Below are 17,521 nucleotides of genomic sequence, written 5' to 3' on the forward strand. Positions count from 1 at the left end.
GATATTGCCCATAGTTTGCATTATTCTTTTTCACTTTTGGTTACAAATCATTACCAATTCATAGAATAAGTTGAAAGCATTCTCAGAATTATACTAACTTCAAAGAATGAGTTGAAATCTCATCAACTCCTTCTATCCTCTATCATGATTTTTATATAAAAGGGAATTATCTACTTTAGAAAGTGTTGGTCAAACTAGCCTGTAAAATCTTCTAGGTCTGAAGCCATTTTTTACATTTGGATTTTTCAATGTCTTATATAATTATCATTCTATTAAGATTTTCTACCTCCCCTCAAGTAAATATTGGTAATTTACAGTTCCAAGTATGTTTTTTTCTAGATTTCAACATAAAATTGTACCTGATACCTTATTAAAAGTTTTCAAATCCGAGTTTAAATTTCCACGATCTCTATTAGTTCCTTTTTCAAGAATACAATAAACTTTCAAACTTTCTTGAGAATATTAATCAGGCTTAAAGTCTTCTACCATTTGCTCTATCAACTCTGTTCCTTAGCTATTCATTGATTTGTTAATAGAGTTTTACGTCTATCTGTGATTTTAATTTCCTCAACTGCTTGGTGATTTTGGGCTGCCTGGAGATGTTTGTTTGCCAAAGCTTGCCACCAGAGACTATAGGAAATAATAGTGGTAGTTAGATGTGCCAGTACCTTATACTCAGAGTATATTCGTCGTTTCTTCTGGAAATGTCAGAACTCTCTCTTCTTTGGTGTCAATGTCCATACTAGTTTCTTTAGTTTGGGAGCAAATACTATGGAGTCCCTGTGCTCTGCACAAGCAGCAGAGGATGATGGGGCTGAATAGTGCATTTGCTCTGAAAGCAGTACCTTACATGCTTTTTTCCTTCTAAAGCTTTCTCCCACTTCGGTATCAGTCAGGGATGCCTATGGAAACTTCATTAACTCTGTAGCATCTTCTTTGTATGTATGAGGCTGTGGTTTCATCTAAACAGCAATCTATAATTTTACATGTCATAAAATATTTTATCATAGCATTATGGATTTTTGAAATTTTTGACCTTTCGTGGAATTTTGGATGGAAGAGTCGTACATGTCTGCTTAGTTCACTCTTTTAATAAAGTCACTCTTCCCTTTTGCAAAGGCTCTTTCTATTTCTTTTGGGGATCTATTCATCCTCTGTCACCCATTCAATATGGCCTCCTTGGATCTTCTAGTAGCATTACTCCACTCCTCAGGCCATGGTGATTAATTGAGAGTGGACACGTGGCAGAAGCATAGCCAATAATGTCAACAATGTGAGGAGGAATGTCCCTTTCTCTTGGAGTTGCTAAACTGGAGCTGCCTCTGTCATGTCTCCCACCAGTTGGGGGAAGGACTGTGTGCAGTAGAGGGCAATGAGACCAAAACAAAAGAATCAGAGAAAAGAGATGAAAAACGTCTAAAAGAGATGAGAATTGAGATATATGCATGCATACATACACACATTCACATGTTCACATTGTTTGACTACCTAGAGCCAGTTAACCTTAGTCCAGCTCACTTTCTCAAGTAATATACCCTTCCATTTTTTTTAATTGTTTGAACTATTTTGAGTGGGATTTCTTTCATGGCACCAAAAGAAATTACAGTACACTGCCTAACTCATTCACAACCTTTAGGGTTGTTCTTAGAAACCTCTATAAGCCTTAAATCTACAGGTTAGATGTTCCTCTTTGTCTTCTATTTGTTCCCATAGGATCATAACATTTTGGGTCCTATACTATAATTAATTATTTAATCACCATTCTCCTCTCATTAGACAGCCAACTCCTTGAGGACAAGAATTGTTGCTTATCATTGTGTGTCCTTGGAAGTTAACAAAACCTACAATGTAATAGGGACCTGGTAACATATGTTGAACGAATAAACAAATAATTTTATAGTTGTATCATCTCATTTTAACAGATGCCTGGTGGTAGATACCTGACTAGAACCATGACTTTGGGTATCTGCTATGAGTTTTTGGTCATCACCATTGCTAATATCTGATAGTGTTCTTTGTGTGCAATTATTAAATGTTTTGTGTAGTTTTAGGTAACAAAAGCAAAGAACATGGCAGTTTCCAGGTTTCTTTCTGGGTGTGGCCTTATGTCAAGGAAGATACATATCCCCAAAGGAGAATCTGATTACCTTACAGTTCTTGTGTAAGAGGACCTGTGGGCTAATTGCATTGTCAAAAGAAGACTTGGAGAACTCCTGGCTTAAGTGACTAAAAGGGAGTCCTCGTCTCTTTATTTATTTAGCTGGTTTCCATCTTATTTATTTATATTTAAATTTTAGTTAACACCATGCAATATTGGCTTCAGGAGTAGAATTCAGTGACTCATCTCTTTAGATAGTGAGTGAAACTCGTATACTTTATCCTCTCAGTAGGCTACAACCAAGGGAATTTGCTGCTTCCATTCTGTCATTATTCTAGCTCATTCTAGTTGTTTACTGCCTTTCAACATACATGATCTGTGAACCACTGAATGAACTACAAAACATGCTATTTACAGAACTGTATCTATAGAAATATTTCTAGATTATGAAGCATCTCCAGTCAAGAATAATGATTTACTGAAAATGTGCCTCTATGATCTAAGCATAACATGAAATTTCTTGGAAAAGGTGAGTAGAGATAGACAGAAATGATCGCTAAATTAAAAAACAAACAAACAATTCTTTTAAACTAAAACCCAAGAAAAGTATGAGTATGGTTTATTTATATTCTTTTCATAATAGAAATTAGCATTTAGTAATTATGCTTAGAGGGGATTTATGTGTTTTGTTATAATCGCCTATCCACAATTAAGAAAGAAACTAAATTTTGTCAGTGTTCTTTAATTTGGACACTAGCCTGAGACTTAAACTTGGAACATTTATACAATTGTTGTGTGAACCTTATTTGGTCCCAGAGCATTGAGGTCAGCATGAATAATCATATTAGGGGGGCAGACCTCTGCCTCCTTTATGAAAGGTTGTTAATTAAAAAACATATTTGCGGGAGCGGAGCAAGATGGCGGAGGAGTAGGAGACCTGGATTTCGTCTGGTCTCAGGAATTCAGCTGAATAGGGATCAAACCATTCTGAACACCTATGAACTCAACAGGAGATCGAAGAAGAGAGTAGCAACAACTGTCTGAACAGAGAAGTGACCACTTACTGGAAGGTAGGACATGCGGAGAAGTGAATCCGAGGCGATATTCAGGAGGCTAGACAGCGGGGGAGGGGGCCTCCGTCGGCTGCTTCTGGCAAGTGATAGAGCCACGGAACACAAAACTGGAACTTTTAGAAGTCGGTTCCGCTGAGGGACATCACTCCAGTGGCTAAGTGGGGGGTGGAACCCTCGCGGGACGGTGTGGACTCAGGACCCTCGGGGTCACAGAAAGACCGGGGGTGCCTGAGTGCAGCAGAGCTCCCAGGTATCGGAGCGGGGAAGCCAGCTGCAGAGACGGAGCCGAGGCACGGGCTCTCAGCTAGGGGTTGCCATAAACTGTGATCCGTGGCCAAGTTGGGCTACTGCTCCTCCAGCAGGGACCCAACAAGCAGCAGAGCCGGGGAGACTCCCCTTCCTCCCCCAGGAGGAGTGGCGCTGGAGTGCACCACAGGGATCTGCTGGGTTTGGAGACTCCACACGGGGTCGGGTGCCAGAGAAAAAAACGCTCGGTCACAGGCTGGGTGAGCACGGAGTGCGGCCGGAGACCAGGGAGACGGGACTGATTGACTGCTTTTCTCTGGGGGCACACTGAGGAGTGGGGCCCTGAGTTCTCAGCTCCTCCAGGTAGAGAGTGGGAGGCCACCATTTTCACCCTGGTCCTCCAAAGCTGTACCGAGAGCTTGCAGGGAACAAAAGCTCCTGAGAGCAAACCCGAGCAGCTTGCTTAGCCTGGACCGACAAGGGCGGGGCAATTCTGCCTCCGGCAAAGTCATTTGGGAACCACGGCAACAGGCCCCTCCCCCAGAAGATCAGCACGAACAGCCAGCAAGCCAAGACCAAGTTTACCGATCAAGGAGAACGGGAGAACTCCAGCGCTGGGGGAATATTGCACATAGAATTCATGGCTTTTTTTTACCATGATTCATTAGTTTTTCAAAGTTAATTCTTTTTAACTGTTTTTTGGGTTTTTTTTTTGAATTTTTCTATTTCCCCTTTTCAACCAACATCTTATCAATCCCTTTTTTAAAAAAACATTTTTTATTTTTCATTTTTAGAGTCATATTTTATCCCTTCATAGGAGTTACCCTTATTTTTGGCATATATATATAAGTTCTTCTGTCTTTAAAATTTTGATATACAGTTTCTTCTAACAGATCAAAATATACCCTAAATCACTAGTGTATGGCTTTGTTCTAGTCTCCTGCCTGATCACAGTCTCTCCCATTTTTTCTTTCTTTTCTTTTTTTTTAAATCTTCTTCTTTCTTCTTTCAAACAACTTATCTTCTCAATTCCGTTTATAAAATCTTTTATAATTTTCATCTTTACAGTCATCTTCCATCCCTTCATTGTATCAACCCTTATTTTGTACATATATAACTCTATCTTCCTTTAAAATTTTAGGAGGCACTTTCTTCTAACAGACCAAAATACACCCAAAATCTAGTGTGTGGCACTGATCTATGCACTAGCCTGATCATATTTGATCATATTCTGGGTTTTTTTTGTTTTGTTCTGTTTTTGTTTGTTTTTATCTTTTTCTTTTTTTTTTCTCTTTCTTTTTTCTTTCGTTCCCTTTCTTTTCCCCCAGTTTCAGGTCTTTTCTGATTTGTATAGAGTATATTTGCTGGGGACGTTGTTAACCTTTTAGCATTTTGTTCTCTCATTCATCTATTCTCCTCTGGACAAAATGACAAGATGAAAAAATCACCTCAGCAAAAAGAACAAGAGGTAGTACCGTCTGCCAGGGACCTACTCAATATGGACATTAGTACAATGTCGAACCTAGAGTTCAAAATCATGACTTTAAAGATACTAGCTGGGCTTGAAAAAACCGTGGAAGTTATTAGAGAAACCCTTTTTGGAGAAATAAAAGAACAAAAATCTAACCAAGTCGAAATCAAAAAGGCTATTAATGAGGTGCAATCAAAATTGGGGGCACTAACTGCTAGGATAAATGAGGTAGAAGAGAGAATCAGCGATATAGAAGACCAAATGATGGAAAATAAAGAGGCTGAGAAAAAGAGACATAAAAAACTACAGGATCACAAGGGCAGAATTCGAGAGATAAGCAATACCATAAGACGAAACAACATTAGAATAATTGGGATCCCAGAAGAAGAAGAAAGAGAGAGAGGGGCAGAAGGTATATTGGAGCAAATTATAGCAGAGAACTTCCCTAATGTGGGGAAGGAAACAGGCATCAAAATCCAGGAGGCACAGAGAACCCCTCTCAAAATCAATAAAAATAGGTCAACACCCCGACATCTAATAGTAAAACTTACGAGTCTCAGAGACAAAGAGAAAATCCTGAAAGCAGCTCGGGAGAAGAGATATGTAACCTACAATGGTAGAAACATGAGACTGGCAACAGACCTATCCACAGAGACCTGGCAGGCCAGAAAGGACTGGCATGACATCTTTAGAGTACTAAACGAGAAAAATATGCAGCCAAGAATACTATATCCAGCTAGGCTGTCATTGAAAATAGAAGGAGAGATAAAAAGCTTCCAGGACAAACAAAAACTAAAGGAATTTGCCAACACAAAACCAGCCCTAAAAGAAATATTGAAAGGGGTCCTCTAAGCAAAGAGAGAGCATAAAAGAAGCATAGATCAGAAAGGAACACAGACAATATACAGTCACAGTCACCATACAGGCAATACAATGGCACTAAATTCATATCTTTCAATAGTTACCTTGAATGTAAATGGGCTAAATGCCCCAATCAAAAGACACAGGCTATCAGATTGGATTAAAAAACAAGACCCATCATATGCTGTCTGCAAGAGACTCATTTTAGACCCAAGACACCCCCAGATTGAAAGTGAGTGGGTGGAAAACCATTTACCATGCTAATGGACACCAAAAGAAAGCTGGGGTGGCAATTCTTAGATCAGACAAATTAGATTTTAAAACAAAGACTGTAATAAGAGTTGAAGAAGGACACTACATCTTACTTAAAGGGTCTATCCAACAAGAAGATCTAACAATTGTAAATATCTATGCCCCTAACGTGGGAGCAGCCAATTATATAAGGCAATTAATAACAAAAGCAAAGAAACACATTGACAATACAATAATAGTGGGGGACTTTAACACCCCCCTCACTGAAATGGACAGATCATCTAAGCAAAAGATCAACAAGGAAATAAAGACTTTAAATGAAACACTGGACCAAATGGACTTCACAGACATATTCAGAACATTCCATCCCAAAGCAACGGAATACACATTCTTCTCTAGTGCCCATGGAACATTCCCCAGAATTGATCACATCCTAGGTCACAAATCAGGTCTCAACCGATACCAAAAGATTGGGGTTATTCCCTGCATATTTTCAGACCACAGTGCTTTGAAACTAGAACTCAATCACAAGAGGAAAGTTGGAAAGAACTCAAATACATGGAGGCTAAACAGCATCCTACTAAAGAATGAATGGGTCAACCAGGAAATTAAAGAAGAATTAAAATAATTCATGGAAAACAATGAAAATGAAAACACAACTGTTCAAAATCTTTGGGATACAGCAAAGGCAGTCCTAAGAGGAAAGTATATAGCAATACAAGCCTTTCCCAAGAAACAAGAAAGGTCTCAAATACACAACATAACCCTACACCTAAAGGAGCTGGAGAAAGAACGGCAAATAAAGCCTAAACCCAGCAGGAGAAGAGAAATAATAAAGATCAGAGCAGAAATCAATGAACTAGAAACCAAATAACAGTAGAACAGATCAACGAAACTAGGAGCTGGTTCTTTGAAAGAATTAACAAGATTGATAAACCCCTAGCCAGACTTATCAAAAAGAAAAGAGAAATGACCCAAATCAACAAAATCATGAATGAAAGAGGAGAGATCACAACCAACACCAAAGAAATACAAACAAATATAAGAACATATTATGAGCAACTCTATGCCAGCAAATTAGATAACCTGGAAGAAATGGGTGCATTCCTAGAGATGTATCAACTACCAAAACTGAACCAGGAAGAAATAGAAAACTTGAACAGACCTATAACCACTAAGGAAATTGAAGCAGTCATCAAAAATCTCCCAACAAACAAAAGCCCAGGGCCAGATGGCTTCCCAGAGGAATTCTACCAAACACTTCAAGAAGAATTAATACCTATTCTCCTGAAACTGTTCCAAAAATAGAAATGGAAGGAAAACTTCCAAACCCATTTTATGAGGCCACCATTACCTTGATCCCCAAAACAGACAAAGACCCCATCAAAAAGGAGAATTACAGACCAATATCCTGGATGAACATGGATGCGAAGATTCTCACCAAAATACTAGCCAATAGGATCCAACAGTACATTAAAAGGATTATTCACCATGACAAGTGGGATTTATCCCTGGGCTGCAAGGTTGGTTCAACATCTGCAAATCAATCAACGTGATACAATACATTAACAAAAGAAAGAACAAGAGTCATATGATCCTCTCAATAGATGCAGAAAAAGCATTTGACAAAGTACAGCATCCTTTCTTGATCAAAACTCTTCAGAGTATAGGGATAGAGGGTACATACCTCAATATCATAAAAGCCATCTATGAAAAACCTACAGTGAATATCATTCTCAATGGGGAAAAGCTGAGAGCTTTTCCCCTAAGGTCAGGAACGTGGCAGGGATGTCCACTATCACCACTGCTATTCAACATAGTATTAGAAGTCCTAGCCACCGCAATCAGACAACAAAAATAAATCAAAGGCATCCAAATCAGCAAAGAAGAAGTCAAACTCTCAGTCTTTGCAGATGATATGATACTGTATGTGGAAAACCCAAAAGACTCCACCCCAAAGCTGCTAGAACTCATACAGGAATTCAGTAAAGTAGCAGGATATAAAATCAATGCACAGAAATCAGTGGCATTCCTATACACCAACAACAAGACAGAAGAGACACAAATCAAGGAGTCGATCCCATTTACAATTGCACCCCAAACCATAAGATACCTAGGAATAAATTCAACCAAAGAGGCAAAGGATCTGTACTCAGAAAACTATAAAATACTCATGAAAGAAATTGAAGAAGACACAAAGAAATGGAAAAACTTTCCATGCTCATGGATTGGAAGAACTAACATTGTGAAGATGTCAATGCTACCTTGGGCAATCTACACATTCATTGCAATCCCCATCAAAATGCCATCCACTTTTTTCAAAGAAATGGAACAAATAATCCTAAAATCTGAACCAGAAGAGACCCCAAATAGCCAGAGGAATATTGAAAAAGAAAAGCAAAGCTGGCGGCATCACAATTCCGGACTTCCAGCTCTATTACAAAGCTGTCATCATCAAGACAGTATGGTACTGGCACAAAAACAGACACATAGATCAATGGAACAGAGTCAAGAACCCAGAAATGGACCCTCAACTCTATGGTCAACTCATCTTTGACAAAGCAGGAAAGAATGTCCAATGGAAAAAAGACAGTCTCTTCAACAAATGGTGTTGGGAAAATTGGACAGCCACATGCAGAAGAAAGAAACTGGACCATTTCCTTACACCACACACAAAAATAGACTTCAAATGGTTGAAAGACCTAAACATAAGACAGGAGTCCATCAAAATCCTAAAGGAGACCACAGGTAGCAACCTCTTTGACCTCAGCCACAGCAACTTCTTCCTAGAAACATCGCCAAAGGCAAGGGAAGCAAGGGCTAAAATGAACTATTGGGATTTCATCAAGGTAAAAAGCTTTTGCACTGCAAAAGAAACAGTCCACAAAACCAAAAGACAACCAACAGAATGGGAGAAGATATTTGCAAATGACATATCAGATAAAGGGCTAGTATCCAAAATGTATAAAGAACTTATCAAACTCAACACCCAAAGAACAAATAATTCAATCAAGAAATGGGCAGAAGACATGAACAGACATTTTTCCAAAGAAGACATCCAAATGGCCAACAGACACATGTTAAAGTGCTCAACATCGCTCGGCATCAGGGAAATCCAAATCAAAACCTCAATGAGATACCACCTCACACCCGTCAGAATGGCTAGAATTAACAAGTCAGGAAACGACAGATGTTGGCGGGGATGTGGAGAAAGGGGAACCCTCCTACACTGTTGGTGGGAATGCAACCTGGTGCAACCACTCTGGAAAACAGTATGGAGGTTTCTCAAACAGTTGAAAATAGTGCTACCATATGATCCAGCAATTGCGCTATTGGGTATTTACCCCAAAGATACAAATGTAGGGATCCGAAGGGGTACGTGCACCCCAATGTTTATAGCAGCAATGTCCACAATAGCCAAACTGTGGAAATAGCCAAGATGTCCATCGACAGATGAATGGATAAAGAAGAGGTGGTATATATAGACAATGAAATATTATGCAGCCATCAAAAGGAATGAGATCTTGCCATTTGCAATGACGTGGCTGGAACTGGAGGGTGTTATGCTGAGTGAAATAAGTCAATCAGAGAAAGACATGTATCATATGACCTCGCTGATATGAGGAATTTTTAACCTCAGGAAACAAACTGAAGGTTCCTGGAGTGGTGGGAGGGATGGGGTGGCTGGGTGATAGACATTGGGGAGGGTAGGTGCTATGGTGAGCACTGTGAATTGTGCAAGACTGTTGAATCACAGATCTGTACTTCTGAAACAAACAATGCAATATATGTTAAGAAAAAAAAAGAAGATAGCAGGAGGGGAAGAATGAAGGGAAGTAAATCGGAGGGGGCGACGAACCATGAGAGTCGATGGACTCTGAAAAACAAACTGAGGTTTCTAGAGGGGAGGGGGGTGGGGGGATGGGTTAGCCTGGTGATGGGTATTAAAGAGGGCACGTTCTGCGTGGAGCACTGGGTGTTATGCACAACAATGAATCATGGAACACTACATCAAAAACTAATGATGTACTGTATGGTGATTAACATAACAAAAAAAAACATATTTGCACTAAGGGTTATCAGACACTTCTACACTGCCATTAAATATTGTAATATAATACCTGCTTTGGTTAATCCTTTAAAATACCATGAGTGGTCTAATTCTTGAAGACCCAATATCGCTTCATTAAAGATTTTTTTTTATAGCTCTGGTCAGCTTGGAGAAAATACAAAAGACAAAGGAAAATAAAGATGCCAATCCCAGTCTACTTTCTCCATTTTATCTTTCCATAAGCATAAATGTCACCTAAATATACCCTTACAACAAAGAAGAAAGGCACAATTGTGCAACTAACAAAGGGAAAAGGGAGTTCTTTATGAAATTTTTTCTTGTTGATTCTAAATATCTGCTTATGCTGCTGTTGAAGCCATTATCATTTTCCCAAAGTTTTGCTGAATAGATGAGATAGGGTTGTATTCCATACTGATCTTTATTGCAACACTGTTGCACTACGTGATGTAACTCTCCAGTGGAAATGTTTTCAGTAAAACTGTCAAGTGACATCCAATTTAAAATATAGTATGAGGCAACCACAAAGAAGAAATTTTAAGGAAAGTCAAAAGCAAAAAGGGCTCCTTGTTTTCCTTCAATTCACTTAAAAGGCCAGCATTAGAACAAGTACCCACATGGAGGATGAGTAACAGTGACTGAGATTTTTATGAAGTAAGCATTTTATAAACTCCAGAATAACAACACTCTGGCAGACAGAAAGTTGGCACATTCCACCTGGTGCTTAATATCAGAAAATTATAAAGTTCACATAAATATACCCTTATTCACTGTTTGTGACCATGGCAAGTCCTATGTCTGATACTTCTAGCCAACATAGCCTCCTCCAGTAGCCGAGGACATGAGAACTTTTTATGGCATCTTTAGCCTCCTTAAGATGTTTTCTTACCCAGGATTAATTTATAGCAATCATGAATATGTAATTAATATGTAAAGCTGTTCCAAGGTATCTTCAGGTAGATCATTTTTTGCAGAAATGTTATTGTATTCAACGTCCCTGAATCACATAGTATTAATTGAGGGGCCACTATGGTGCAGTATACTCTGTGCTTTGGTAGAAAAACAGCACCTCATCCTTGCCTTCAAGGAAATTACAGTTGAATTGTGTTGACTATATTAATCCACAAAAAATAATTAGAAAACCATATAGCATAGGACATAGTTATGTGCTTATTGGTATAGTAAGAGTAGCCAGTATTCACCAGAAAGAGATCAACTAGAATAAAATAACAGAATGTGATTAAAGACTTTGTCTAAACCTTTCCTTTGAGATGCTGTGAATTAAGGAAGGTTTGCTTCACTGAGGAAGTGGGATTTGAATTAGACCTTAAAAAATGAGTAGACTGAAAAAAATGCGAAATTAGAAGAGATTTAACTGAACTAATTTATCTCACTTTTCCCAGTTTTGTATGAAGACATACACATAACCCATTCAATTTTGCTTTGTCAAATAATCCATAAATACATAAAGTATATGTGATTAACAATGCTTTTAATGCCAAAAGACAGCTTATTTTCTTAATCCAAAGCTCACTTTATGTAATTATTCTTTTTGCAAACTAGTAGTTGGTTATAACACTTGAGTAATCTTGACAAGAAGTTGCTTTAAGCAGTTAAAGATCCAGATGCTGATCAGCATGCATTAAGTGATTCAGCTTAATTGGTTCCATCTAGATAAATTACTTACCTCCATTCCTATCACAATTTCTTCTCTGGTAGAGTAGAATAGAAACTCATATAGCTTGTAGTGTTGAAATAAGCTGAAATACAAAATAAATGTGCAACTCTGATAAGTTTATTTTAGGAAAGAAAACAAATATGTAAGAGTATTTATTAAAGGAAAGTTGTTCATAGTGACCAAGCGAAAGACATTAAACACTAATATAGAGTTAGCTACATCTTTTATTCCAAATGAATTGTCCAGAAATGGTGAGAAACTAATGATTTACTTTTTTGAGACATTGACAGTATAACACAGTACCTAATATAAGATCGGTAAATTAATCTGTGATGAGTGGATAGGTTTGGGGTAAGGGAGCAATTAGATTGCATCTTGACTTGTTTTGGTTGACAATAAAGTGGGTGTAATGCACTGCCCCTAAATAACACCAAATTTCACATTATTTTTCATGTTTTGCTTCAAACTGGGGTCAATTTCCCCTGGAATGAATGGCACCGAATTCTATAATCTACTTCCATTATCAATTACTTCTCATGTTCTCAAACTGTTTCAAGATTAAATTAATCTCTGATAACACCTGAAAATGATGCAACATGAACTGAAATCCATTTAGAAGTTGTCTGGTTTTCTTGTAGAACATTTGATCACATGTTAAAGAGAGGAATTAATTTAAGAAAGATAATTTCTTCAGTTTTCACCCAAAGACTAGGTGGTCAGTGTATAAAAACTGTGATGAGCTATAGGATAGGAGTCTTAAAACAAGTTTTTCTAGTAAGTTTAAAGATCTCAGCAATGTATTATTGAGAGTTAAAAATTTACTGAAGGGCTGATTTCTAATATCCTGTTTGTGATAATACTTGAATTTTTCTAATTCTCTTCCTGCTGGTTGGGAAAATTAATAGACTCATAATACAGCAAAATGCCCAAGAACAAAAAAAATTGTCTTAGTGGTTTCTCTTTCACTCTGGTGCCTTTTGCTATTTAAGAAAATTGATTTTAATATAACTGAGAAATTAACATTTGCAAAATGTAGCTACAGAGCATGTATAATAATGGCTTCTCCGGAATGCTGTAATGCATCAAAGTTTCAATTCATTTGAAATCAGTGAAGAAATCCTCAGGCAGATGGGTCTCTCTGAGGTATATCAGCAGTTGATTTCACTACTAACACAATCCATTAAAAAATGATGGGTATGCAGACTCAGTCATGTTTTTTGTTTTTTTTGTTTGTTTGTTTTTGAAAAGAAAAACCTCATGTATTCAAATTACTCATCAACTCTCAGAAAACTAACTTAGCTTTTGACATTACTTTGATTTATTGGCTAGAAAATACATCAAAATTAGTGAAGTTTAATGATTCAATGAAGCAAAAGAAATTCAAGTTCTCCTTCCCTTACACCGCTTACCTAGAGAAAGCTTTAAGGTTAAAAATATTACACTGGCAATAACTGATTTTGAGTAGAAAAATTAAAGACTGTAGAGTATTTGGAAATAACTTGGCTTCCTCTCAGTGAATTCGTGTAAAATTTTCCTTCCATCTCATGTTACACAAAGAAGTTAATTCATAAATCTTCCTTCCTGCAATTTTATAATCTTTCAGCCTTATTCTCCTCATTACATATAGGAATTAGACTGTCTCATGCCAAAAGGGAAATTCCCTTCTTACAATGAAAATAAAATTCATGACTTGGATGCAATGGTCAAAGATGCAAGTTCGGCCAAGGCCAGGACTAGGGTAAAACAGATGAGGGGAGGGGGACACCTAAGGAGGAAGCACTTTTCAGGGCCAAGTCAATTTGCCTCCATTGCCTCACTCTGGTCCCCATATTGGTTGAGGTTCTCTAACTTTACCAAAGAACTATTAGATGACTTCCTATGGGAACAAAGTGACACTTCTGTATGGGAATACATTTCCTCTTTCTCCTTTGCTAGGAAGACTTCCAGCTGACTCAAGCCTCTAGACTATTTTGTCAAACAACTTGTCTTAGTTCTAAATCAAAGGGAGAAATAAAATGGGTCAAGACATCTGGGCTCCATTCCAGGAAGATACCCTGTTGTGCAAAGAGGGACAGTTTTGATTTTCTTATATTGAGTAAATACCTGTGCACATTACCTTCACCTAATTCCCAAGGAAGAGGTAGAATACACAATGACAGAAACGTATGTGGACCAGATATATCTAAATGATGTCTTATATTGAAAAGCTGCAGTAGCATTTATATTTGTATATACAACATAAAATATATCAATGTATACATTGCATGAGTAGATTGGTCAGTACTTACAGCAATGTTAGAGAGGAATTTTGATATTAGTTTTTTTTAAATCACAGACACATGATGGAATATACAATTTAGATTCTATGAACAGTATCAAATAAAATTTTAATTTTATTGCCAGTTAAGTTTCATGTGCTATAGGTCATATTCTAAAAACTACTCTCCCTAAATTGATGAGGGCTTTCACTGGTTGAGTAAATTTAATATCAGATTAAATTGAAACATGCTTATACTTTCAATAATTGAGTTAGCTTCATATTTATAAAACTTCTTTGTAGTCATTAAAATGAAAAATATTATGATTTAATTGCCATTAAATTTATATTTGTGGACTTATGAGTCATTCTAAATAGGAATTGTAGAAAAGGACATTTTTCTTTACACAATTTCAGTATCAATTCTAGATATCATACTAGCTGATATTTTATTTTCTGTAACAGATGCATTTAAAATGTACAATATCTTTGAAATCACAATATGAAGATTTAATGCATCAAAAATAGTTCTTATTTACTTTACATGGGAGATTAGTAATCTTTCAAATATTACTTTTTTGTTGTTGTTTTTAGAAATGAAACTAGAAATTTTTGGTAAGTAAAGTTACCCAGGTAAACGTTTAATGGTGACTAACACAGACATCCCTTCCTCTGAAGGGATTTCTGAAATGAAATGTCAAGAAATTCACTGATAAGTGTTTGTCCAGAGAGACAAGACAAAGGAGAAAAGTGCCATCTTTCACCACCTAGAAGGTGTGATTAGGGTGCCTGCATGGGTTTAGCTGTTATGGTTAACTATCAGTCCTGGTGCCCATTATAAACCTCCAGGGCTTAGAGCTTAGATGTAATGTGTTCTTCAAAGAGAGACCTGGTGGTCTCAAATAGATAAAGGAGGGAAAGAAGGATGCTATACAAATGTGCAGAGAATTCCTCTCACCCAGTGATTCTGATGGGCAGAAAGACCTTGGGGAATGGTTTCTCCAATTCTGGATTTCCACTCCCTTCCTTCCTCCCACACAAGGACCTTGCTTCATTCTAGTTGATATGAAGAGTACTGTAGCTTTTAGTGAGAGACACTCATTAGGAGGTATATGTTTTATATTAAGAAATCAAATTATATCAAGTGCTATCATATAAAAACATATTATATCATATACTATTATTAATTCATGCCAGAAACCAGTATATAAGCATTATCAAATTAAACATGTTAATATTTAAAAAGCTTCCAGACTACAGCCAGGATCCTTGCCAAGCAAATCATGAGAATGTCTAGGACATCATGCAGCACCCTTTATTTTGGAATTTTAAAACTTAAAATTGGAAAACACTGCAGTATATAGTAATGGAGGAAAAAAAGGTATTCTCCAGAAGCTTTTAGTTAGGCAAAAAAATATTTTTACCAACTCTTGTTTAAATATTTGCTAATTCTAAAAATGTCCCTTGGGAGAGATGCATGCCCTAATGCAGACCTTGTGACAGATTATATAAAAAGACAGATTTCTTAGTTCACCCATGAAGAATCACTGTAATAAAAATACTTTCCCTCCATTCACCATCATTTTCTAAGCATAAAGAAAAACTTAATGAGTTTAATTGATCAATACTACAAAATATTTCAGGGCACAGAATAGACTTGAGGAAGCTTGCACATAAATCTCTTTAATTTCTAATACAAAACATTTAAAATAAATCTTTAAATGGAAATGAATGTTATTCTAAAATGTAAAATTTTGATTTCAAGGCCAACTACTAAAATATATAGTCTATTGTAATCAAGTCTGATTAATCTGAAAGAATAATGTTGTTAATAAAATGATATTAATTACAGATTCAGAGAAAAAAGAAATTTTTGGATAATTTATTATAATTCTAGGTGAAATTGTACTTATTAAACACAAACCTTTTTTTAAGACTGGAAGGTTAGCCAAAAACTCAATGTCCTGAATTTTATTTATTGGATGAAAAATTTTAATATTATCTCATTGGCTGAGTTAATTACAGCATAAATTCTGTAAATGTCTAAAATTTGAATTCATTTCTATTTAATAGACATTTTGTAAAAGATAATGAAATGAAAACATAAATGCTACTGAAAAAAAATCCATACCTGATTTTTAAGTAATCGATGACAGCATTGGCTTGTTTTATATTAAAGACATTCCATTCCTCATTTTTCTGTGAATGGGATGGTCCTATTTCAGCCATAACTTCTCCAAGCCATTTTATGCTGTCTTCCAAGGACATATGCAGTGCTAAAATAAGATCCAGAGAAGTCTTAAGCATTATTTTGATGGATGTTGGATCTATCAAACATAAGGACAATCCAAGATGTCCTTAATGTGCAAATATTTACTTTTTCAATATTTGTGAGGACAATGGTAATAGCAATGTTTTTAATAAGTTAATAATTACATTTTGTGTAAAAGAATAGCAGCTGACACACCCAACAATTGTAAATTACTGTAATGCTACACAATTGTCTAAAGATTTTGTTTCCATTTTAAGATGCAAAGATAATTTAAAATCTACCTAAAAATTACTTTAAAATGGAAAATATAATTTTTAATGATCTTAGAACAAGAGCATATATGGAAATGACACAAAAGTTGTTTGGATTAGCTGGTGAGGAAGACCTACATGGTAGATTCAGTTACTGTAGACAGGAGAGTTGAACTCAGAACTGAAAATGTAAAAGAACACAGTCAACCAACACTTGGCTTTGGCTGATTGTTAACATGTGGGAATTTGGGACTGAAGATTTTCAATAGATGCCAGAAATATGTATTTTTATGTAAAACATCAAGATATTTTTTTCTTTTCCAAGCTACAGACTTATAACTTATGTAAGCTGTTTCTCAAATGTATGCGTGGTGGTGGTGATGAGAGCCAGATGACAGCGCCGAGTGACGCTGACACCACTTTGCCACCATTACCAAAAATAAACAAGTCAATGATTGTGGTCTCTTTTCTTGCAACTAAAAACAAACAAAAAAGCAAAAGTATCTTGCATGGCATATGTCCAGTTGAAAAAAAAGTAGATAAATGTCAAGAGCCTTAGACTTAACATTTATAGCATCTATAATACAAACAGGAACTTCCATCTTCTTTTTCTATTTAATTATGCTCATTTTTACTTGTGTCAGGCAAAATATTACATCACACACACACACACGCACGCACACTGACAGGTGACGAGTGTAGAGGTAAAACTGAAGAGTCTGGAGGTGGAGAGCTAAAAGTCTCTAGCAAAGATGAAGTTGCACCGGCTTCTTGGAGGAGGTGTCAGCTTGGGGCCTGGAGGAAGGCTCTGGGGAGCACTGTGCTGTTCTATGTGAGCCCCACCTGCCCAGTCAGTCCCAATCAAACCTCTATCTCTCCCAGGAAACCATCAGTAAACTTTCCACTTCTTGCTAATGGAGCGAATTTTTCAGGGCAGCAAGAGGGGGTAATGCACAGGATTTATGAGAACATAAGCTGATTGTTGGACAGAGC

The 17,521-nt window shown here is 36.8% G+C and overlaps 1 protein-coding gene across 1 annotated transcript in view; it reads right to left on the bottom strand.

The window, feature by feature from the left end:
- CABCOCO1 (ciliary associated calcium binding coiled-coil 1) overlaps nt 1–17,521 on the bottom strand; it is a 127,246-nt gene that overhangs the window by 78,116 nt on the left and 31,609 nt on the right. Inside the window, exons 4-5 of the mRNA XM_028124018.1 lie at nt 16,137–16,281; nt 11,758–11,830 (exon numbers count right to left, since the gene is read on the bottom strand). Of these exons, the coding sequence (XP_027979819.1) occupies nt 11,758–11,830; nt 16,137–16,281 (218 nt within the window). The remainder of the gene's footprint in view (nt 1–11,757; nt 11,831–16,136; nt 16,282–17,521) is intronic.

This window comes from Eumetopias jubatus, unplaced genomic scaffold (assembly GCF_037043125.1).
Source record: "Eumetopias jubatus isolate StellerSeaLion01/CBP00866 unplaced genomic scaffold, mEumJub1_p1.0 scaffold_17, whole genome shotgun sequence".
Lineage (NCBI taxonomy): Eukaryota > Metazoa > Chordata > Mammalia > Carnivora > Otariidae > Eumetopias > Eumetopias jubatus.